The sequence below is a fragment of the Carassius auratus genome, unplaced genomic scaffold (genome assembly GCF_003368295.1).
Source record: "Carassius auratus strain Wakin unplaced genomic scaffold, ASM336829v1 scaf_tig00217206, whole genome shotgun sequence".
In the NCBI taxonomy this organism is placed as follows: domain Eukaryota; kingdom Metazoa; phylum Chordata; class Actinopteri; order Cypriniformes; family Cyprinidae; genus Carassius; species Carassius auratus.
The window spans coordinates 15,223-39,525 of record NW_020528942.1 but is presented as its reverse complement, the minus strand read 5'-3'; the positions used below and the strand labels follow the sequence as shown (position 1 = coordinate 39,525).

The 24,303-nt window shown below is 39.8% G+C and overlaps 1 long non-coding RNA gene and 4 gene segments (V, D, J or C); all 5 read left to right on the top strand.

The window, feature by feature from the left end:
• The first annotated feature begins 1,185 nt into the window (after nucleotides 1-1,185).
• Nucleotides 1,186-1,385, top strand: LOC113100247 (uncharacterized). The gene is made up of 2 exons (XR_003289590.1): nucleotides 1,186-1,229; nucleotides 1,336-1,385. It is a non-coding gene; the product is annotated as an uncharacterized LOC113100247 (long non-coding RNA).
• Nucleotides 1,386-2,077: 692 nt separating this feature from the next.
• On the top strand, nucleotides 2,078-2,615 carry LOC113100250 (immunoglobulin heavy variable 3-7-like). The segment is given in 2 exon segments: nucleotides 2,078-2,149; nucleotides 2,266-2,615. Coding segments are annotated over 2 exon segments (360 nt in total).
• A 3,911-nt stretch (nucleotides 2,616-6,526) lies between these two features.
• LOC113100253 (immunoglobulin heavy variable 3-30-3-like) lies at nucleotides 6,527-8,260 on the top strand. The segment is given in 2 exon segments: nucleotides 6,527-6,589; nucleotides 7,893-8,260. Coding segments are annotated over 2 exon segments (411 nt in total).
• A 350-nt stretch (nucleotides 8,261-8,610) lies between these two features.
• On the top strand, nucleotides 8,611-9,142 carry LOC113100252 (Ig heavy chain V region 914-like). The segment is given in 2 exon segments: nucleotides 8,611-8,747; nucleotides 8,832-9,142. Coding segments are annotated over 2 exon segments (354 nt in total).
• Nucleotides 9,143-20,321: 11,179 nt separating this feature from the next.
• LOC113100256 (Ig heavy chain V region 914-like) lies at nucleotides 20,322-20,794 on the top strand. The segment is given in 2 exon segments: nucleotides 20,322-20,396; nucleotides 20,483-20,794. Coding segments are annotated over 2 exon segments (366 nt in total).
• Nucleotides 20,795-24,303: the final 3,509 nt, after the last annotated feature.

Here is a 24,303-nt window from a genome sequence, read left to right as displayed (position 1 = left end):
TCTTCTTAAGCTGCAACAAATAATGTGTCTGTATTTGTGACAGCACAGGTCGGACAATCATTTGACAATTATGATAAAAATGAATTTACTCTTCTTAATATTATTTTTACATGGTCAGTAAATAATGCCATTTTCTTAGATTAAATTTAATTTACTATCGTCAGCTTTAGATACTGTAAATGTTTTAGTGTATTCACTTTGTTTTTTTCCCCTCCACAGACATTCATTGTCAGTCCTTCACTCTGAAGCTGTGGTAAAAAGACCAGGTGAATCTTTTCAGCTGTTCTGGACATCCTCTGAATTTTCATTCAGTAACTGTGCTGCAGCTGTTGTGAGAGAAATCCCTGGAAAACACTGGAGTGGATTGCATTCATGTATCCAGTTTTTATAAACTGGAACAAAACAGCAGAGAATTGTGAGGCACAATTGTTCTTTCGATGGCATTGACAGAGCAAAAACAAAGATAATTGCAATACTGACAAAACTAAATTGTAAAGTTACTCAGTATTATCTTGTTTACTGAAATTTTGTATATATGTAAAATCACACTGGAAATCGTGTTGTTTTTTCCAAAACATCAGCCTGACTGTGCAGACAGATCTGTGGCCTAGTAGGAAACACAGTTCTGCTTAAATATTGCACTGTACCTAATATTTAATTGTTTTTAATAAATTAAATACCAAATATTAAACTAAATTTGTTTGTTGAATATGGGTTGTGCTCATGCTGTTTCATTGGAGGTGTCTGAAATGTTTGGTATATGCATTTATTTGCCACTTTTTCAACTTTCACTATATAATTTTTTTGATAAACATCAAATTATATGACCTAGATTATACAATAGATTTATAAAGAGGTTTCTCAAATTTACACTACAAATTGCTATAAAAGTGTAGTGTTTAAAATGATCAAAAATACGACCAATAAGAATCTCTAAATAGGCCTCCATATCAAAGAATAAAAGTTTATATTTATATTAAAAATGCATTTATTGGACATCTAAAAACCTGATGGTGCAACAGATTATACAAGATATCAAACAGACTAAAGATTAAATGGCAAAAGAAGTTTCACATCTTGGACAAAAAAAAAAAAAGACTATATGCAAATTCTCCATCTACTCCATGTACTAAAGTGAAGTGTGTCTTAGGCACAGAAGGAGAAATTCACATCATTTTTAATCACGATCTTCTCATCAGCTCTATTACTGCTGGTGGCAGCTGCATCATGTGAGCTTGACTGATCTTTTATTCTATCTATATTAGTGAAATAAGCTTCTGTTATCAGACATTTTGAGATATAACTAATAATACATTATTTTATTGTTATTTTCAGGTGGTGTTTTCTGTGTTGAGCTCACTCAACCTTCATCTATGGTTGTGAAACCTCAAGAATCATTCTCCATCTCCTGCAGGATTTCAGAATCAAGCTACTGCATTCACTGGATCCGTCAACCACCTGGAAAAGCACTGGAATGGCTTGGATATCTTTGTAGTGGTGGTGGCACTAACATTAAAGACTCAGTGAAAAACAAGATCAGTTTCACCCAGGACACGTCCAAAAACACAGTGTTTCTACAGGGGAAGAATTTTCAGACTGAGGACACAGCTGTGTTTTACTGTGCCAGAGAGTCACAGAAAATAAACAAGCCACAGCTCTGTACAAAAACCTGAACACATGCAAGAATCAGATATAGATAACACCAGGGACATTTCTAGACTTTCATCAGCATCCAACACCAGTCCCCATATAAATATTCTTACAGAGTAATTTACAAGCTGTGCCAGTATACAGTAATCATTAACACATAAGGATTTATTAATCCATTCACACATTTCATTCAGCTAAAAATGCTTTAAAAATATTACATAGTCATTTAACACATATGAAAAGTTTTCTCATAAATGTCACATATTCAAATTTATTGCCACAAATTTAATGTCACATACTTATTTTTTACATACAAATGTCTGTTTTTTATGCACATGTAAAAGAAGAATTGAGGCTGGAGGAGGAGTTCATGCAAAACTGTAATGTTTATCTTTCATAAACTGTTTCTGTTCACTGATTTTATGTGGCTTTTGTTGAAGAGCATCATTAGCAATGGCAACAATAATTAATTCAGTCCTGATACTACTGTTTTTAAATGGTTTGTTGTTTTCTTAATAATAATAATAATAATATTACTGTAAATACTTTTAGCGAGCAAATAGTTATACATTTTTCCTGAATTTTCAGTTTATTATATTTCTTTCTCTTCCACAGATATTCATTGTCAGACCTTCACTCAGTCTGAAGCTGTGGTAAAGAGACCAGGTGAATCTTTTCGTCTGGTCTGTACTGCCTCTGGATTTACTTTCAGCAGCAGCTGGGCAGGTGTAGTGAGACAGGCAGCTGGTAAAGGACTGGAATGGGTTTCAACTATCGGCACGTCCAGTTCTCAGAAGTACTATTCCCAGTCAGTTCAGGGAAGGTTCACAGTGTCCAGAGATGATTCCAGCAGTCAACTGTATCTACAGATGAACAGCCTCAAGACTGAAGACACTGCTGTGTATTACTGCGCTAGAGAGTCACAGTGAATGAGTTCAGTGTCAAAGCAATACAAAAACCACCTTCACTGTTGACTTCACTGATGCTCCAGATGTACTGTTCCTTTTCCAAGAGGTGGCGCTCTTGTCAAGCAGTTTTAGTTCACTGCTTCAAATGTCACTGAATGAATGTTAATTTTCTTGACAGAGAGATAGGCAGTCCAATTTCTAAATTCTAAAGAAACGCAAATAAACATTATGCATTTTATTTAAGGAGAAAAAGTCCATGAGTACATCAAAATAAATGAATGTGAGAAAGAAATTAACTACAGAAGAATATTTCTGTAGTGCTGAGATCTGTGCATTTTTCATGCACTAATTATAAGGAATAAAGAATTTTGTTTAATTAGATTTTACATCTAAACATTTTGTAAAATAGGTGTCAAGAGGAAACAAACAGAAGATATTTAATGATTTTTAATGGCTCATTTACAAAAAAGACTTCAGTGTTTTCTATTTAATTTAGGGAAATTTTCATTTTGTAGTTTGAATTGAATTTGTTCACTAAAAAGTATTGATGCAAATCTCCTTCCTTATGTAAACAGGTGCATGCGGACACAGTAACGAGCTCTTTAAGTCCTGCGGTCTAGATAGAGTCACAGGTCCCACCTGAGAGACAGAATCATGTATTTTAGATTATTGCTAATGATTTTATCTACAGCACCCAGTGAGTAACAGTATCAACACTATACTATGGGTTTATTAGAGAGTCTTGTAGCTGCTACTATTTAGAATATGTTCAGAGGTTTTGTGACAATAATGTGCACAACTCATTTCAGTTAATGACAATGTTTTCAAATGTATGTTCCCAGGTGTTAATTGCATTGAGCTGAATCAGCCTGCTCTCATGGTGATAAAACCTGGAGAATCATTTTCCATTGGCTGTAAGATCACTGGATATTCAGCATCAGGAGGTGGCTGTACTAACTGGATACGACACTCAGCTGGAAAAGCGTTGGAATGGATTGGCTGGTTCTGTAGTTCTGGAAATACAGGCACCAGTGACACAATGAAGAATAAGATCAGTTTCACTGCTGAAACCTCATGCAACACGGTCTTCTTACGAGGTCAAAGCTTTCAGACTGAGGACACAGCTGTTTATTATTGTGCACGCAATACACAGTGACACAAAATGCCTGAAGACCTGTGCAAGAATTATTGTATTCTCTGCATAGACAGCTTGGAAACACAATGCAAAAGTGTTGTATACAAATAAAAAGTGCCTACTGCTGCATTTGTTATTTGCTTCTTCCATTTATTTGATCTTTAACTATTTTTTTTTTCACTAAACATTGCAAACTTTTTAATTAATCAAGCAATAAATTTATATTATTTAGTCATCAGTGCTGACAGAACTGCATGTGTCTCAATATTTGTTTTTAAGAAACACAATACAATTCAGAAATCTTTATTCTTTCTACTTTTTTAATCACTGCAGGAATCATCTGGCATAATGGGGAATTTCAACTTCTGTCCAAAATACAGAAATTTTGGACATGCATGTAAAATTCTTGAAGAACTAAGTATTTATACAAATACAAATTTCATTAAACACTGAAGTCAGATGAACATGAAGTTAAAGATCTGTTTATCAAACAATCTTAGATGTTAACGACATGTCTTAAAGTGCTTGTAACACATATTTCTGGTCTGTTTTTTTCATCTCTTTAATAGATCACAGATCCTGTCATTTAATGCTGAAAGCAATTATTTTGGGCTTGATGGGGTGCAGGTGTGGCTGCTCAGCCATTGACAAGCAGGTCCAGGTGCGACTGCTCGGTTTCCAGGGCAACGCTGATGAGAGCTCGGGACACGTGAACCTTTTGGACCTTTAAGAGCTTGCACAGATCCACCATCATCCGGGACATGAACGGGGTGCCCTGGTCAGTCAGAATCTGGGATGTGATGGGACTACACAGAAGGAACAGCTCCTGGGCGATGGCTTTCATGGTGGCTTTACGGAGGGGGATGGCCTCAGGCTAGTGTGTGGCATAATCCACGATGACAAGGGTGTGTTCATGCCTCCGGGTGGACTTCGGCAGCGGCCCCACCAGATCCATCCTGATCCGATCGAAGGGCACCTCAGTGATGGGTAGCGGTATCAGCGGGCTGGGGGACCACTGTGATGTCCGTTGGCAGGTTGGGCAGGCCTGACAGAAACGCCTGACTTCAGCCTCCAGGCCAGTGGAATCAGTCGCAGATGCGCTGTATTGTGTTCTGAGCTCCACACTGCTCTCTGCAGAAACAATAGAACATGGGGTTAGCCAAGTCTTGTGGAGACATCTCTCACCTCTGCATTCGTTTGCTGGGTTTATGTAGTTATGGATGGGGAGCTTGATGGGGCGCAGGTGTGGCCACTCAGCCCATGATGAGCAGGTGCAGGTGCGACTGCTCGGTTTCCAGGGCGATGCTGATGAGAGCTCGGGACACGTGTCACATATTATTAAACAGTTTTCCACTGAAACTTGATCATAAACAATTTTACCAAAAACAAAATGACAAGACTTTCAATACTTTATTTTATAAATCAGACAAAGAATTTTGTATTATCATTAAAAATAACCATAAGAACTAATATCAGGTCATAACATCAATGAAAATCTCAGAACCCGATGTCTGATGGAATAGATTGGATATTTTTGGAGACCCTTTTCGTATTCAACATCTTATGACATTATTCCAAGGTCAATATGGCAAAATCAAAGCAAATAAATAAGTAAATATTAAACACTAAATGGGTCAGGTGATGCTTTAGCCTTTGCAAGTAAACGTAGCCTTTTTTATTAAATTAATCTGCTAAATGTGCCTGTGCTGCCAAAATGAGTCACAATGTGCAAATTTAAAAAAATGATTACTTTTTATTTTCACATTCTCCATTAAAAGACCTTAAATTTGCTAAACGATTTGTTGGAATCGGATGATTCGATGATAAATGAAAACTGACAATCAGTGTATTTTGTTTGAACACATCCATTTCTGTGTGTCCCCAAATATATCAATGCAGACTCAACTGACATGTTTTCTATTTAAAACTAGTAAATGAGTGATTGATCTGAAGATGAGAGACAATATTATTTTTTAATGAAATTTCCGGGGATTTATTTAGGCAGTTTTACAGACGTACAGATATTACATCCAATCCTGTTTTGTCAGTATTGTAACTGAAAAAAAAAACTAAACAAAAACAATAATCCACATGTAATCCAAAACAAAATCATCAGTTAATGTCTTATGTAGCGAAAAATTCTAATTTTTGGGTTATTGGTCAGGTTCTCATCCACATGAACACTAATAATTCCCATAATACACATAACAAAAACAGAATGTATCATATTAAAGGAATAATTTACCTCAAAATCAAAACAATGTGTCACAATGTCTTTCCAACCCTATAGGATTTTACTTCTCAAAACACAGAAATTCAAGTTAAATGATTACAATAATAAAATATTTAATGGCATTTAATCATTTTGGACTTTGACAGAATCAAACCTCTTTTATATTACATGGGAAAAAAAGCAGCCAGAATATTTACTTTTCTGTTCCACAGAAGAAAGCAAGACAATAACATGAAAATTTATAATTAATGACAGAATGATAATTCCTTAGAGAACTGGTAATTGTTTATTTGTAATTAAAAGTCAATAAAAAATACCAGAAATATACCAGATATACATCAAATAAATTAATACATATTATTACATAATGTGTACATATAATTTACAAAGATTTCAAATCAAACAACAGCAACGTTTACTATTGTCACATAAGTACAATTTCCATATCAATAGGTGGTACTATTGAACATAAAATGCACCTCACTGGTCTCAAGCTCAACAGACTCCACAGTTTTTGCTAATTCAAGGTTTCAATGCAAATGAACTGATGTCTGTTTCATATTTAAACAGCTACACGGTGGAGTGCAGGACTCATCACCAGATCAGCCTTCATCTAAACCATGTTCACTTCATTTCTCTTGCTGTTGCTGGCTGCTGTGTCTTGTAAGTTAATTCCCTGGATAAAACAAATAGTTTTTATTGTAAATATTTAGGGCCCGAGCACCGAGGTGCGAGGACCCTCTTGTATCTGCTTTGTTTTTTATTAGGGCCCGAGCACCGAAGGTGTGAGGACCCTATTGTATCTGCTTCGTTTATTATTATTATTATTATTATTATTATTATTACGGTGCCAAATGAATCGCCTTTTTGAAGGCCTAAACATACTCAAAAAGTCAGGAAAATTTGCACACACCTCCGAACTGGCGAAAATTTACGTCTGATATGGGTTTCAGAAGTGGGCGTGGCAAAATGGCTCGATAGCGCCACCTATACACGTTCAGCGGTGTGCGCCTCGAGCTACGTTCCACGCACATGTATGAAAATCGGTACACACATGTAACACACCAAGACCTACAAAAAAGACTCTTGGAGCAAAATTCTAAACCCAACAGGAAGTCAGATATTTTTTATTTTATGAGCAAATTTTTTGTCATTTTTGCCATTTCCATGCATTGTATTTTAACGAACTCCTCCTAGAGATTTATTCAGATCAACACCAAATTTGGTATGCCTAATCTAAAGGGCTTTGCGATGTTAAATTGCGAAGATCTTGAGTTTTCGTTCAAGTTCGTGTCCGTGGCGGCCTGGCGAATTTCGATGATTCGCCATGAAAAATGAAGTTGCTATAACTCAGACATACAATGTCCAATCTGCCCCAAACTTCACATGTTTGATGAGACTCTGACCCTGAACATATTGACATGCCCATATTCAGTTAAAGTCATAGCGCCTCCTATTGGCAACAGGAAGTGGCATATTTTACACTGCGACAAACTACTCCTAGAAATTTTACAACATCAATGTCTTTTTTGTGGTCAGTCTAATATAAAGGCCTGTGCGATGTTAAATTGTGAAGATCTTGAGTTTTTGTTAAAGGGTGTTTCCATGGCGCCATGACAAAATTTGATGTCTTGCCACAGCAAGAGAAGTTGTTGTAACTCAAGCATAAAATGTTCAATCTTCCCCAAACTTCACATGTTTGATAAAAGTCCTGGCCTGAACACATCTGAAGGCCAATATTCCATTATAATGATAGCGCCACCTGCTGGCAACAGGAAGATTGGCACATATATGGGATATACTTTGATATATTCAACTTATATTTAGGACATTAAATGCATATTTCTCAACGTTCACCTTTTTACTAAAGCCACACGATGGCGGTGAGCCCGGGTGCGAGGGCCCGTTCATCGCTGCTTGCAGCTTTAATCATATTTATAATTCTACATGTTGTTTTTATCCACAGGTATTGACTCTCAGGTTGTGCTCACACAGTCTGAACAGTCAGTAGTTGTGTCTCCAGGTGCTTCCTACAAACTGACCTGTGCCTGCAGTGGGTTTACTGTTAGTAGCGCTTACATGAACTGGATCCGTCAGGCACCTGGAAAAGGACTGGAATGGATTATTTATTATTATGATGATTCTAATAAGAACTCAGCTCAGTCAGTTCAGGGCAGATTCACAGCATCTAAGGACAGCTCTAATCTCTATCTGCACATGAGTCAGTTAAAGACTGAAGACACTGCAGTGTATTACTGTGCAAGAGACACAGTGGAAGCACAAATACAAGCACCTGTTCAAAAACTATTCATGAGAAACATGATGGTGGAGTGACGATATGTTGGTTATACAATATGAAAAAGAGTCTCTGAAGTGGTATTAGGCCTGTTTGAAACACCATCACACACAGATCTTATAAGCCTTACCTTAAAGATAAAGAACAAAAATAAAATAAAAAAACCTTACCTGCTAACCAGAAACTGTTTGGAAAAGGACTGAGCAATGCTGATGATAAATAATTACTGAGAAAAAAGTAAAATAATTTACATGTATAACTCAGTTATTTATATATAAGTGAAGATTTTCCCTTGTCTACTGTAATAATTCTCAGATTACTGCATTAAACTACAGATCTGCAAACCTGCAAAGATGCAAATAATTTTGTGGGAAGGGTCAGTGTCTCCCACACTCAAAAACTGATAAAAGCTAAACTTTCAGTCAGTGCATGTGTCCAGTGACAAACATCTGCAGTGTAACTGTCACTGTTTTACTGCGGAGATGGAGATGCTACTGTATGGACTCCTGCTGATAATTATTTCATGTGAGAAACTCCCATTAGTTCTATATTACTGTTGTAATTTCACTCTTCTAAATCATCTAACATGATTTGTTTTATGTTTTTCAGCTGTTAGTGGTCAGTCTTTGACCTCCTCAGATTCTGTGGTGAAAAAGCCTGGAGAATCAGTGACTCTGTCCTGCACTGTGTCTGGATTCTCAATGAGCAGCTACTGGATGCACTGGATCCGTCAGAAACCAGGGAAAGCACTGGAGTGGATTGGATTTATAGACGCTGGCTCAAGTGCATATTATGCTCAGTCTCTACAGGGACAGTTCTCCATCACCAAAGACACCAGCAAAAACATGCTGCATTTAGAGGTGAAAAGCCTGAAGATTGAAGACACAGCTGTTTATTACTGTGCTAGAGACTCACAGTAAGACAAAAAACAGGATGGCTGAACAAAAACTACTGACCCCGTTACAAGAATGAACTTAAATATATGAAAATATAATGCTGCTTGTGTTTAGAGTCTTAACCAAGTTGTTAATCTCAGGGCATATTAAATTATGAAAAAATTAAATTTCTGTTCTGAATCATCGCCAAAAGCTTTTCACAACATAGTAATTTGTTTATTCATTAATGAATTCATTAATAAAGCTAAATTAAGAAATTAAGCATAGGCCCACCTTTTACCCTGTTCTACAACTAAGCACTGGCAACTAGGATGAGATTTATATGGGCAAACACTTCAGAAAATATAAAAGTCTAGTTTGATGTTTTGTTCCAAATGAGTCATTACTGCATGATTTATGAGTTTATAAAGTTTTAATCGGTGTAACAGTGGAGGATATACATCAGCTATGCATAGAATAGCAGTGATACAAGATATCAAAAAAAGCTATGCTAAATTTTTATGTAAATGTAAATACACACTCTTAGAAGAGATTGAACCTTTAGAGTTCAAAAAAGAACCTTTAAGTGCAAAGAAAAGAACTTCTAGCTATCAAAAAGGTTCAAAGTTGAACTTAAAGGTTCTATAATGATCCACTGGTTATTTGGCACTTATTTTAAGAATATTTGTGTTTATATATATATATATATATATATATATATATATATATATATATATATATATATATATATATATATATATATATATATATATATATATATATATATATATATATAATATATAGAGAATAGGAATAGAATAGAAGGAATAGAGAAGGATTCATTAAAAAATAAGTTCATCATCTCCAGAGAAACATCTACAAGCACAGTATACTTTAAAGGACAAAAAAATTTAAATACAATAAAACAAAACCTAAGATATATAATAATAAGACCTAAATCAATAAACGCTTTAAATAATCTGCACATTTATTATTGGAAACAAAATGTGGCAATAATTAAAAGTCGATGAAATTACTTAAATATAAAAAATATAAAAATATTCTTAATATGGTTTATTCGTTAAATTCGATAAATTAAATTAATTACTAAAAAATGAAGTAAATGAATAAATGAATAAAAAGGTAAATAAATAAATATATAGTGTGCGTGAGACTCAGAAATATGATTCCACTGCTTATATACGATACATTCCTAACTGAATATTTAAATAAATTATGCAAATTTATGACCTTCTTAAACCCTTCATAATCAGTTCTGTATCACTGTACAGCTCAAAATTTCAGTACACAATTATGGAACATAAAATCTTGGGATTTACATTACTGTTGCTGGCTTCTCAATGTATGATTCCAGACTTTACTGTTCAGAATATGATTGTATATTTATCTAAATGTACACAAATGTATAATGATCTCATGTTTTATTTTGCAGATTGTTGGTGTCAAACACTGACTGAGTCTGAGGCTGCAGTCCTGAAACCTGGAGAATCTCATAAACTGACATGTACAGCCTATGGTTTGGACATTGCTGGCTACTGGATGGTTTGGATCAGACAGAAGAATGGAAAAGAGCTGGAATGGTTGGCATTGATCAGATCTGATGGCCAAGAAACACATTACTCTCGGTCTGTCCAAGGAAGGTTCACTATCTCCAGAGACAACAGTAGGAAGCAGGTGTATCTGCAGATGAACAGCCTGAAGAATGAAGACACTGCTGTGTATTATTGTGCAAGAGAGACACAGTGACTCAAATAACTGCAGTACTTTACACAAAACCTGCCAAGAAAGTAGACAGATAAGACAAAATATCTGTCTACACAAAATAATTGAATAAGGACAATTCAACAAAGCTCGTGTCATTCTGTTGTTTGGTAATGTTTGTACTGTGACATAAAAACAAGCAAATAGGTCTCTAGAGCCTATCTTAACAAAATAACATTGCAGAAACTAAACAAACAGATGTAATCGGACTCTGCATGATTAAAATACCAAAATATTTTTAAAAGAGTATGTGGAGAAACAAAAAAATACAAATAAAAAATAGCTGCATGCATGTACAATATTATTTTCATATCATTAGGAGGTATACTATTGTTCATGAAATGAACCTCATTGGATTAAACTCCTGAGTTTTTGCTAATTCAAGGTTTCAATGCAAATTAACTGATGTCTGTTTCACATTTAAACTAGGGATGGTAAGCAGTTACATTTTTAAATCAAATTTATTACATGACTTGGTGATTTATTTAATTGTAAAATTAATTAGATTAATTAATTTAATTAATCTAATTAAATCGCACATCAAATTTGTAGAAATAACTTTGAAAAGATAATCTGAAGTTACTGTTGTGCAAATCATCAAACAGATATTACAAAAAGTAGGTTCAGCAAGAAACGTTTTGTTTGATAAAATTTATTACATATACTCTTTTGGACCAAGTGAGTAAATGATGACAGAATTGTAATTTTTGGTTTGGTGAACTATAACTTTAATAATTTATTTTCTTAATTTTATTATTATTACTATGAAAAATATAAAATTATTTCTCTAATAAAATTATACTCTAAATAATAAACTAAAACTGCTAGTAGATGGTGGTAAATGTCTTGATGATTAAGTCATCGAGACATTTATGCATTCATTTGATTTGTTCAAATGGCAGATTCATTTAGGAGTGAAGTCAATGGTTATTTGTGAATGGTTCATTGAATCAATAGGCTTGTTCTTCTTGAAGAGGGTCATCACCATCAGACCGATCGGTGCGTGTCAAGGAACCGCATGAGCTTTAGAGAGAAGACAACTCCTTGTGCTTTTGAATCGCTCTCACTGTACTTTGATGTCAAACACCGATCGGTCTGTGCAGTGCCACTTCAAAGCCAACATGACTATGGCCAATGGTTCAATGCACCAAATGGTTCACCGAATTCGTTCAAAATGTGGATTAAGAAATGAAATGCCGCTGTAGATTGCTCGGGGACGAACAGTTCTGATTTGTCTTTATATTTTGGTTGGCAAAATTGAGCAAAACAGACAACATTGCATCTAAAATAGTACAATATTAACTTCTTAATGAACTGTTGTATAAGATGAGTATCACATTTGCACCTCATATGATATTGTACTTGTGATGTAAATATGAGCCACAATTTTAAACAGGTAGGCCTAGGTCTCTAGGCTCCATCACACAGTAAGTTGTTGCCCTGCCTCATATTCGACCGTATGAAATGGCAGATGATCCACACAGGTCTGCGGCGGGGCAAGTACATTAAATGCATTAATAATTTGAATGCGTTATTTTTCTCCATAATTAATTAATATAATTAACGCATTAAAATAACCAGCCCTAATTTAAAAAGCTACACGGTGGAGTGCAGGACTCATCACCGGTTCAGCCTTCATACAAACCATGTTCACTTCATTTCTCTTGCTGTTGCTGGCTGCTGTATCTTCTAAGTAAATCCCCTGGATAAACAAACAGTTTTTTTGTGTAAATATTCATATTCATAATTCTAAATGTTGTGTTTATCTGCAGGTTGTGCTCACACAGTCTGAACAGTCAGTAGTTGTTTCTCCAGGTGCTTCCTACAAACTGAGCTGTGCCTGCAGTGGGTTTACTGTTAGTAGCACTCACATGTATTGGATCCGCACAAAAAAACATGGAAAAGGACTGGAATAGATGTATTATTATTCAGATGCTTATAAGAGCTTAGCTCAGTCAGTGGAAGGCAGATTAACAGCATCTAAGCACAGCTGTAATCTCTATCTGCACATGAGTCAGCTGAAGATTGAAGACACTGCAGTCAGTATATTATGCTATTGTGCAACAGAAACACTGTTCGGAAACTCATCATGGGAAATGAAATGCTGGGACATGTATGAATTACAAGCTCTTAAGTAACGTCTTGGTTACGTATGTAACCCTCATTCCATGAAGGAGGGAATGGAGACGTTACGAATGGGATCTCGCCCGAGAGCCCAATCACCTTCGAGTGGTATAAAACGAGCCAATGGTACACAAAGTACCAAGGGGACGTAACATCTCCGTTCCCTCCTTCAGGGAACGAGGGTCACATACGTAACCAAGACGTTCCCTTTCAGTCGGTCACGTTCAACGTTACGAATGGGGTCCCTTACAAAATGCCACATGGCTGTCTTCCAGCGACCCGTGTGAGTGATAGCACCCTGTTGTGAGGCCAGCACGAGTGAGAGCCTATAGCTCACACAGAAAACACTGGGTAGCATATTCCAGCTGGAAATATGCTAGCAGGCTGCCTGCCCGTGGGAGGACTTACAGATGGCAGGTATCTACCAAGGTGGTGATACATAAGAACTCTGAGGTACCCAGCCCGCAGGGTGGAAGTTTCAACGACAGAGCTGGCAAGGGGCTTGCCAAGGGAAAGACACATGCTGCGGAAAGACTTACTGTGGACATGCACACGTGGGATTACCCAGAAAGGAGAATCACGACACATGGAGGCACCTGGTCCCACACATGGCTGTACCCGGGAGGACACAGGCTCTACACGGAGATTATAAAATCTCGAGAATGTGTTAGGTGTCACCCAGCCCGCAGCTCTACAGATGTCTGCTAGTGAGGCGCGATGTGCCAGTGCCCAGGAGGAAGCTACACTCCTAGTTTAGTGAGCTCTCACCCCTAGGGGGCATGGCAGGTCTCAAGCCTTATAAGCCAGGACAATAGCATCCACTATCCAGTGGGATAACCTCTGCTTGGAGACAGCCTTTCCCTTCTGCTGGCCTCCGTAACAGACAAAGAGCTGGTCTGAGGTCCTAAGGCACCGAGTTCTGTCCACGTAGGTGAGGAGCGCACGTACTGGACAGAGCAGCGCCAGGGCTGGGTCTGCCTCCTCCAGGGGTAGCGCTTGCAAGTTCACCACCTGATCCCTAAAAGGAGTGGTGGGAATTTTGGGCACATACCCAGACCGACGTCCCGATCTGTGGAACCTACATGTGTGGGTTCTGGACGGGTCATGGAAGGTTAAGGTACCTTGCCACCACAGGTGGTAGCTACCATCACTTCAGCTAGAGCCATGTCCACCAGACATGCCTATGGTTTGAAGTGGAACTGCTTCGTCACTTGGTGCTCTTCACGGCGTGAGGACCCCTGGAAATGCCCAATTGGGTCAGTGCTTTCCTTTCTTCAGGAGGGGTTGGAACGAAGGCTGTCTCCTTCCACCCTCAAGGTCTATGTGGCTGCCATTTCGGCTCACCATAACCCTGTTGATTGTAAGTCTCTTGAGAGGCACGATCTGATCATCAGGTTCCTGAGAGGATCAAGGAGGCTCAATCTGACTCGCCCTCAGCAAGTCCCCTCGTGAGAGTTGAGAGTTAGCCGGCCCGAATTCCAGGCACGCGTCGTAAACTGAAAATGCCTGCAGGTCCCCAACCCTCTTCACCGAAGCCAAAGCCGTCAGGAGCGCAGTTTTCAAAGATAAAAACTTTAGCTCTACTGAGAGCAAGGGTTCGAAGGGAGCTCTCTGCAGTGCTGATAGAACCACTGCGAGGTCCCAAGAGGGGACTTGCTGAGGGCGAGTCGGATTGAGCCTCCTTGCTCCTCTCAGGAACCTGATGATCAGATCGTGCCTCCCAAGAGACTTACCATCAACAGGGTTATGGTGAGCCGAAATGGCAGCCACGTAGACCTTGAGGGTGGAAGGAGACAGCCTTCGTTCCAACCCCTCCTGAAGAAAGGAAAGCACTGACCCAATTGGGCATTTCCAGGGGTCCTCACGCCGTGAAGAGCACCAAGTGACGAAGCGGTTCCACAAGGCATGTCTGGTGGACATGGCTCTAGCTGAAGTGATGGTAGCTACCACCTGTGGTGGCAAGGTACCTTAACCTTCCATGACCCGTCCAGAACCCACACATGTAGGTTCCACAGATCAGGACGTCGGTGCCAGAGGGTGCCCCATCTCTGAGAAAGAAGGTCCCTCCTAAGAGGAATTGGCCAAGGAGGGGCTGTCGTGAGGAGTACAAGTTCGGGGAACCAGGTCCGGCCGGGCCAAAAAGGCACAACCATGAGGACCTGCTCCTCGTCCTCCCTGATCTTGCACAACATCTGTGCAGGAAGGCTCGCTAGGGGAAAAGCATACTTGCGCAGGCCCAGCGGCCAGCTGTGTGCCAGGGCGTCCGTGCCGAGGGTGCCCTCGGTCAGGGAGTAAAACAACTGGCAGTGGGAATTTTCTGGAGAGGCAAACAGGTCTACCTGAGTGTATCCGAAGTGTTTGCCCACCATCGTCGTGCGGACACCCCGAAACCTGGGGGGATACCAGGCAAACTGAATCGTGTAGCCGAGCCTGAGCATCCGGATGAGCCAACGGGAAGGCCTGGGTAGCTCTAGCCAGGCTCCCAGGAACCGAACCAGCGGGGTCAAGGGGACTACAGGCGTACCCACAGTGGGGAAGCATGGTGGAGCAGACAGCCCCGGCATGGGAGGCATAGCGTCCCTTAGTCTGACTCCAAGTAGCAAAGAGGGCATGAGAAGGCGAAGTGTTCTTGAGCCGTCTTTGCATGGAAACTGGCAAGGGGAGAGGAGAACAAGAGCGGCAAGGAAGCACGTCGCCAACTGTCGTTTGTGGCCTCTTGGGACCCGGAGGAGGAGGAAACAGCTCTTTTAGTGAAGGTTTGGGTACCACCGGTCGCAGGGCCAGTGGCGGAACAAAAAGAAAATGAGAACAAAGGATTCTCCCCCTGCTACCATCTCCTAATGAGCTGAGCTGCCGCAGGGGGGCACCCTCGGTGACGAGCAGGCTGAGGCGGTTGTGTCAGCGGCAGGGTGGAAGCAGCAGTGGGCCGCCGGGGCAGGATGTGTCTGATGGCCTCAGACTGCTTCTGGGCGGCAGAGAACTGCTGGGCAAAGCTCTCTACTGCGTCGCCAAAGAGGCCATCCTGGGAGACCGGGGAGTTGAGGAGGTGAGCCTGATCAGACTCCCTCATGTCTGCCAGGCTCAGCCATAGGTGGCGCTCCTGGACCACCAAAGTGGACATCACCTGACCCAAGGAGCGCGCAGTGACCTTCGTTGCCCGGAGAGCGAGGTCGGTCCAATTGTCCAGCCTTGAGCGCTCAGGACAGGGTGGAGGATTCCACTCAAGCCCGATGCTCTCCGCTGCCCGGGAAAGCACGCCGTCAGATCGGGATCGGATGCGGCGTGATCGACATACGGTCCTCTTCGCGAGCCCCGAATGAGATGTCAGGAGCCTGAGAGGGTCCAGCAACCCCAATCCCGGGAACTCAACTGGCTGCGGCGTATGTGAGTGGGGTGTGGCCCGAGGAGGTTCGCTCGTCCGGGAAGCCCACACAGTAACCCTCAGATCACCCTGACCACCAGCCAAAGTAGCCCTCTTACGAGAAAAAGAGCTAGAACGGGGTGTGGCAGAGGGGACTCTATACCTTTTAAGGTAATCAAGTCTCGATCTCAACGCCGAGATGGTCATGTCCCCGCAATGAGAACATGAGCCATCCACGAACGCAGTCTCAGCGTGCTGGAAGCCCAGACACATGACACAGCGATCGTGACCGTCACGAGGAGCGATATATCGACCGCACCCAGAAACACTCGCGCGAAATGACATCTTTAAAAAGACGCAAATCGGCCCGTATCTCTTTTGTGAGATAAATTGCTCTTTTAGGAGTGTTGAAGCGCTCAGGGGAACGCGAGAGCTGTCGCAGGAAACCCATGACGAACCGCTGAATCGCACCGTCACACCAACACCAGCTCTTGCTTGTAAACACTCCGGTGATTGCAGCAAGGGATGTGCTCGGCTCCGAAGCGAAAGCTTGAATGCGAGTTGCTCGCGTTGCTCCTTATATACCAGCTCGGCGGGGCGGAGCTCGCGATGCAAATTCCGCAGACCAAAGTACTTTGTGTACCATTGGCTCATATTGTACCACTCAAGGTGATTGGGCTCTCGGTCAAGATCCCATTCATAACGTCGAACGTGACCGACTCAAAGGGAACATAATGCTCATCTGTTTTGAATGTACTAAATGCAAAAAAAATTAAAATAAATACTATTTAATAATTATTAAACTTTAATTACACTTTTCACACTTGCTTTTCAATACTGACTAGTATTTATATACATACTATACAGTAGTGTATGTTTCTGTATGAAGTATAATCTGTACAGTTCATAATATTCAGTATTTTTAATTTCTCTTACAGTAATAATGGATTCAATTCAATTCAATTCAAGTTTATTTGTATAGCGCTTTTTACAATACAAATCGCAACAAAGCAACTTTACAGAAAATTATGTTTCTACAATATTTAGTAGTAGCTAGTAGTTTGTGCACATCTGACAGGATTTTAGAAATAATAATAATAATAATAATACAAGACGTAGTCAGCTAGACGATGAACTATCAATATTATTAATTAAGTTATTATATGATGCAGTCACACATGTAGAAATAATTGTTAGTTCTGTTTGTTGATTCAGGGTTAGCATCATCTGAGGTCCTCTGAGGGTCAGCATCATCTTTTCTCAGGTGTTCTGGATCCAGACTGGAGTTTGTGTAAATCCTAGTAACCACGGGATGTAAATCCCGTGGCGAAACATAGAAACATAATAGAGACATCATTAGCATAGCTGCTGATCCAACAAAGTAAAATTAGTTTAACCCAAGCTAATGAATAAAAATGCACCTTTGATCAGATGCAACTACACTCACAATTTAAAAGATACATTATTCGTATGCTTGCCGAAAGAGATGTGTTTTTAATCTAGATTTAAACAGAGAGAGTGTGTCTGAACCCCGAACATTATCAGGAAGGCTATTCCAGAGTTTGGGAGCCAAATGTGAGAAAGCTCTACCTCCTTTAGTGGACTTTAGTGGGCTGTAGCGTGGTAGAAGGCTAGTTAGGTACACAGGAGCTAAACCATTTAGGCCCTTATAGGTAAGTAATGATAATTTGTAATTGATACAGAACTTAATAGGTAGCCAGTGCAGAGACTATAAAATTGGGGTAATATGATCATATTTTCTTGACCTCGTAAGGACTCTAGCTGCTGCATTTTGGACTACCTGTAGCTTGTTTATTGACGAAGCAGGACAACCACCTAGAAGTGCATTACAATAGTCCAGTCTAGAGGTTATGAATGCATGAACTAGCTTTTCTGCATCAGAAACAGATAACATGTTTCGTAGCTTGGCAATGTTTCTAAGATGGAAGAATGCAGTTGGGCAGCCAGGTTGTATAGATTACTCCTTTCATCACATAATAACTAACAACACAGATACCAGTTAATGACATTCATCAGGGAAAGAAAAAATACCATAAACTATTACTGCTACTACTACTACTACTGCTGCTACTACTAATAATAATAATTGAGAACAAATAATCAAACAAACACTTACCTGCTGAGCTAGAAACTATATGTCTTAAAATGACTGAACAATGCCGGTGAATGTCCATCAACATTGATTTTTTTAACCAACCTTAGGCCCCACTTGGCCACATTGGGTCAGTATTAAATAACAAACCATGGACAACTTAACAGGACAAAAGTGGGGACCTGGAAAAAAGGGGCATTTATTGTTATAGTAAAATTATATATATATGCAGAATTATTAAAAAAAATGTATTTGCATATGCTCACATAATAGGCCTGATGGTGGCACTTGGGCTTCATTAAATCAACAATCAGTGTCATCAAATGGTAAATGGTGTAACAATAAGCAGTACATAAGGAGTAAATTAAACAAGTAAATTAAACACTACTCATAATATGACAACTTTTTTGGCTATAAAAAAAAGAAGAAGAAAAAAGACAAGACAGTGGCTACATAGTTTTCTGAATTATCACAATGGCAATAAGTAAAAAATAAGTACTTTGAGAGTTTTGAGCCATTTTTTCATACACGTTGTCATAATGATTATAATTCTAATGCATTTTATTTTATTGACCATAATATTATTGTTGTTAATTGGTGAGAGATTGTTGGTTAATTTAAGAAAAAAACTGTATGTACCTGAACAAAAGTAAATATAGATTAAGTAACATTAAAGTATAACATCTCAGGTGACGTATATAACCATGGTTGCTCGAGGGAACGAGACACTGCATTGAAATGCTATGAGGAACGCCTTTTACGTGAGCGACTCTGAATACCATGTACAATCCGTCCAATGGAAGGGCGTGACATCAGGGGCGGGCTGACGTAAATGACCAGGAAGCTATAAAAGCACATGCCGCCCCGCTGGCATCAGAAGCAAACACTGGAAGGGGTGCCGGGAGTATGTCATCGAGACGCAGCATCTCATTCCATCGAGGAACCATGGTTGCATCTTTCTCCACAGGGCAACTCTGTGGATGTATGTGTCCAGTGCTCGAGCTGGATACATACAATTAGCTTCTTCTGGTCGTACTCCCGGAAGGGAGTGCATATTATGCTCAGTCTCTTGACACCAGAGGTGTAAAGCCTGAAGACTGAAGACACAGCTGTTTATTACTGTGCTAGAGATTCACAGTAAGACAAAAGACACAAAAGACACAAAAACTATGTGATCTCTGAGGGTCCTAGAAAATGTTTCAGCACACTTCACTTTTTATAATTAATACTCAGGGTTTTTAGAAATTGATGTACACTTGAATAAATCAAGAAAACATTTATACAGTGTGTGTGTGTGCATTTATTCATACACACACATATATATATATATAGATTAATGTTGAATTCTGAAAATTTTCAATTCTATTCTAGAATTAATTTGAGCTCTACAGCAATCCAATCTATGTGAACATTTATAATCAGTTATATATTCAGCACATCAAGATTTTTGAATGATAATCTTTCTAGCAGATTTTCAGTCTAATCAGTGGAGAATCAATGATTATAGTAGTAAAGAAGCATTTTCATTCTACATGGTTGTGTTTATATTTATTTATCTTTTGCGTTTTCCTGTGTCTTTTAAAGAGTGTTATTAAAGACTGTTAGTTTAATTATATTCTTTGTCAAGCACATCATTACCTCATTACAGCCAATGTGAGACACTACTATGTCTCTGAACTACTACATATAAACATACAAGACATTTAAAGGCAGACATAGTTATGAAGGTCAATAAGGTCACAGAAAATGTAAATGTACCTTTAGGGGGCACCCTATGCAAACTTACTTCTCCTCGTCCTCTTTAAAAAGCCTCTACTCCGTTGTTTGTGACGTTGATACTTTAGCCTGCTCTTTTCATAACATGACAATGGATATTGTGTCTAAACTGGGTTTTATCTTCATGTTTGCTATCACAGAATGTAAGATTGTCTTGAAAACCTGTTGATAATCAGACTTAGTCATGTGTAGTGTTGTAAATGTTAATGTTGAACTGTTTGTTTTTCAGTCTGTTGGTGTCAAACACTGACTGAGTCTGAGTCAGTGGTCATTAAACCTGGAGGATCTCACAGACTCATCTGTACATTCTCTGGATTTAGTAGTGACCCACACTTATCTTGGATCAGACAGACTTCAGGAGGAGGTCTGGAGTGGCTGGCATACATCTCATCTGGTAGTAGTATATACTACTCTCAGTCTGTTCAGGGACGCTTCACCATCTCCAGAGACAACAGCAAGAAACAGATGTATCTGCAGATGAATAATATGAAGAATGAAGACACTGCTGTATATTATTGTGCAAGAGAGACACAGTGATGAATACAGCTACAGTTCTGTACAAAATCCGAAAACAACCGTATAAACAGTTCACTATATTTATATCCTCAGTGAGTGAATTAATTAAATATTAAAACGTTTCATTCCACATTTGTAATTTGAGAACCTGAAAAGCAACACAATCACTTGCAAAAAAAAAAAAAAAAAAAAAAAAACCCTGAAATGTTAACAATAAAAAATATTGAATAGTACATTGCAGCAATGATTCGATGCTTCCACAAGTGGGAGTCCCTAACTTACAGTGAAAACCTAGCAAACTTTTTTTTCTGAAAATGTAAATTGCAGAGACAAAAAATATATATATAAGAAGCAAATTCTAGAGACAAAATTTATATAAAGAACAGAGCCAAGAAATTAAGATTAATTTAAAGTAAATGTGGTTAATTTGGAGTTCATGTGTAATTCTTGAAGTATTTCAGTAACACCTCCTCTTATTTCCACCCACATCTTACTTCAGCACTTTATATACAGCTCAAAAATGCGGCATATGCAAATTCACTCTCCACTTCACCTTTATATAAACACAATTCAGCTCAACAATTGGCAAACATAAAATGATCATTTAAATACACAGTATAGTTACAAGGCAGTCAAGGTTTTTAAACAATTAGTTCAAAAAGCATTTACCTGTTCATTATTGTAGTGATTTTCACTCAAGGTAAGTTTGACATTTTCCTTTTTTCTAGCCAATAGCATTCAATACACTTATTGATGCTCTACATACATGCAATTTATTTATTTTTATTCCAAAGGTATCAGTGGTGATGAAATCCGGTTGGATCAGTCGTCTGCTGAGATAGAGACCTGGAGAAACAGTGAAGATCTCCTGTAAAATATCTGGTTTTACAATGACAAGCTACTGGATGCACTGGATACAACAGAAACCAGGGAAAGCTCTGGAGTGGATTGGGAGAGTTAACACTGGAAGTAGTTCTAGCTCTGATTATCTTATTTACGCAGACTCCATGAAAAATCACTTCACTATGAGTGAGGACGTGTCTCAAAGTACACAGTATCTTGAAGCCTTGAGTCTGAGAGAAGAGGACACTGCTGTGCATTACTGTGCTCGAGAGACACACTGACTCCATCTGATGAATCAGCTCTACAAGAACTGACAGTAACTGAAGTGAGATGCTTTAAATTAGTTTGATACCTTAATCCACATGAACATTATAACACTGCAAATTTAATCTTGATTGCAATAAAAATGTGTATGGGAGAGCAGGGCCGAAAGTACCATTTTTCAGAAAAACATCATTTTAAAAGATAACATTGTAGACAGAGATATATTTCTGCTGTAGTCAGTAACACATAAGTGTGGTCTAACAATACCAGGTGGTATTTTGTAGAAATGTAGAAAGACTTCAGTATAATTTCACTTTGAACATAAGTTGCACATTGTTACTTTCGACCCCATCGTTTGGGACGAAAGTAACACACAGGTGGGTCAAAAGTAACACAACAATTGTCATGGAACGGTCTGCTACGCCCTGCTACGGCATCAGATCCCTCTCTCCTGAATATTAGGACTGCATTTCCCAGTGTCCCTCTCCCCAATCATCCCCGTCTAACCCTGCTTAATTATCTTGATTACCTTTTAGTATTTTCACCTGCAACTTGTGTTCTCCCGTTTATATGGACTGCTCTCCCATTTGTTATTTTGTGAAGTTTTGATTTACCCCTGGTCTGTATTGTTATTCTCCGTATTATCTCTCGACTTTGAAACCCGATTGATTAGACTATCTGAGTTCTCTACGAACGTCTGCTTGAGTTCCCTTTCATTGCCAGCCTGAGTTTATGTCAGCTGTTCTCTGTTTATTCACCTGTATTAATAAACTGCTGCAGATGGATCTAACTGACTCCGCCGTTTCATCACAGAAAACTTCACCAACTCAAGATCCAGCAGAGTTTCATCACCTCGCCAATGAGGTTTCATCCCAGGCTGCGGTGCTCGCTTCACATCAGCGGCAGCTGGTTAAACTAACCTCGCTCACAGAGGAACTCGTCAGGTTTGTTCAGGCACTAACCCCACAGATTGCAGCTGCTAGTCAGGCACCAGCTCCCACCACACCTGTTCCTCTGCTGCAAGTCATGAGTACAATCTCAAATAATCCAAGATTATCCCTACCAGAAAAGTATGACGGTTCACCCTCCACTTGCAAGGGATTTTTGTTGCAGTGCGAGCTCTATCTAAGCCAGCAGGCTCCAGAACATCGCACAGATGAGGGTCGCATCTTTCTCATCTGCACCCTGCTTACGGGAAAATCGCTGGAGTGGGCAACGACACTGTGGTCAGGAGGTCAGCTCACGTCTATTACTTATGATGCTTTTGTCACCCTATTCCAGGAAGTGTTTGAGCATCCAGCTCTCCGAGGCGGAACGTGAGAGGAGAAGGCCCAATCATTTATGCATGTACTGCGGTCAGGCTGGTCATTTCAGGGCTTCCTGCCCGGTGAAACCCACTTCTCGGAACCCCGCTACGGTGAGTTCACGTTCACTCTCTTTTCAAGCTCTCATTGTGGATATTTCGTTAATTATGTATGGGCAGGTTGTAAAATCGAGGGCTTTTATAGACTCGGGAGCTGCTGGAAATTTTATTGACCCAACCTTTGCAAAAACTCATCAAATTTCTCTCCGCTCTTGTGAACCCTCTGTGACAGTGACAGCTTTGGACGGTCGCCCCCTGGGGACAGGGGAGCGCCAGTACATCACACCACCTCTCACCCTCAGCATCGGTTCGCAACATAGGGAGACCATCCAGTTTTACACTATTCATTCGCCACTTCATCCTATGATTCTGGGGTTTCCTTGGCTGGAGAAACACAACCCCGCAAATTTCCTGGTCGGAGAGGAGGATTACCCAGTTGTCTTCTTGTGTCTGAATAAATGCATGCCCGCTGTTCAGGTTCCTAAATTGAGTGCCAGCCCCTCCGTGGATGTTAATCTACAGGAAATCCCCACTGTTTACCATGACCTTGCCCAAGCATTCAGTGAGCGTGAAGCTTCACACTTACCTCCCCATCGTGCTGTCGACTGTGCTACTGGGCTCCTGCCGGGAACCATGCCGCCACGCGGTCGTGTATACCCCTATCTCAGCCAGAGACCGAGGCCATGAATTCGTATATAGAAGAACAGCTTGCCAAAGGCTTCATTACCCCCTCAACATCTCCTGCTTCTGCCGGTTTCTTTTTTGTCAAGAAGAAGGATGGGGGTCTCCAACCATGCATAGACTATCGGGGTCTCAATGAGATAACTATCAAATACCGCTATCCTCTGCCTCTGGTCCCAGCTGCTCTTGAAATGCTCCGCACGGCCCAATATTTCACAAAGTTCGACCTACGAAATGCTTACAACCTTATTCGTATTCGGGAGGGTGATGAGTGGAAGACAGCGTTTTCTACAACCACCGGCCATTATCAATATCGGGTCATGCCGTTCGGCTTTCCAACAGTCCTTCAGTTTTTCAAGCGTTTGTCAACGACATCTTCAGAG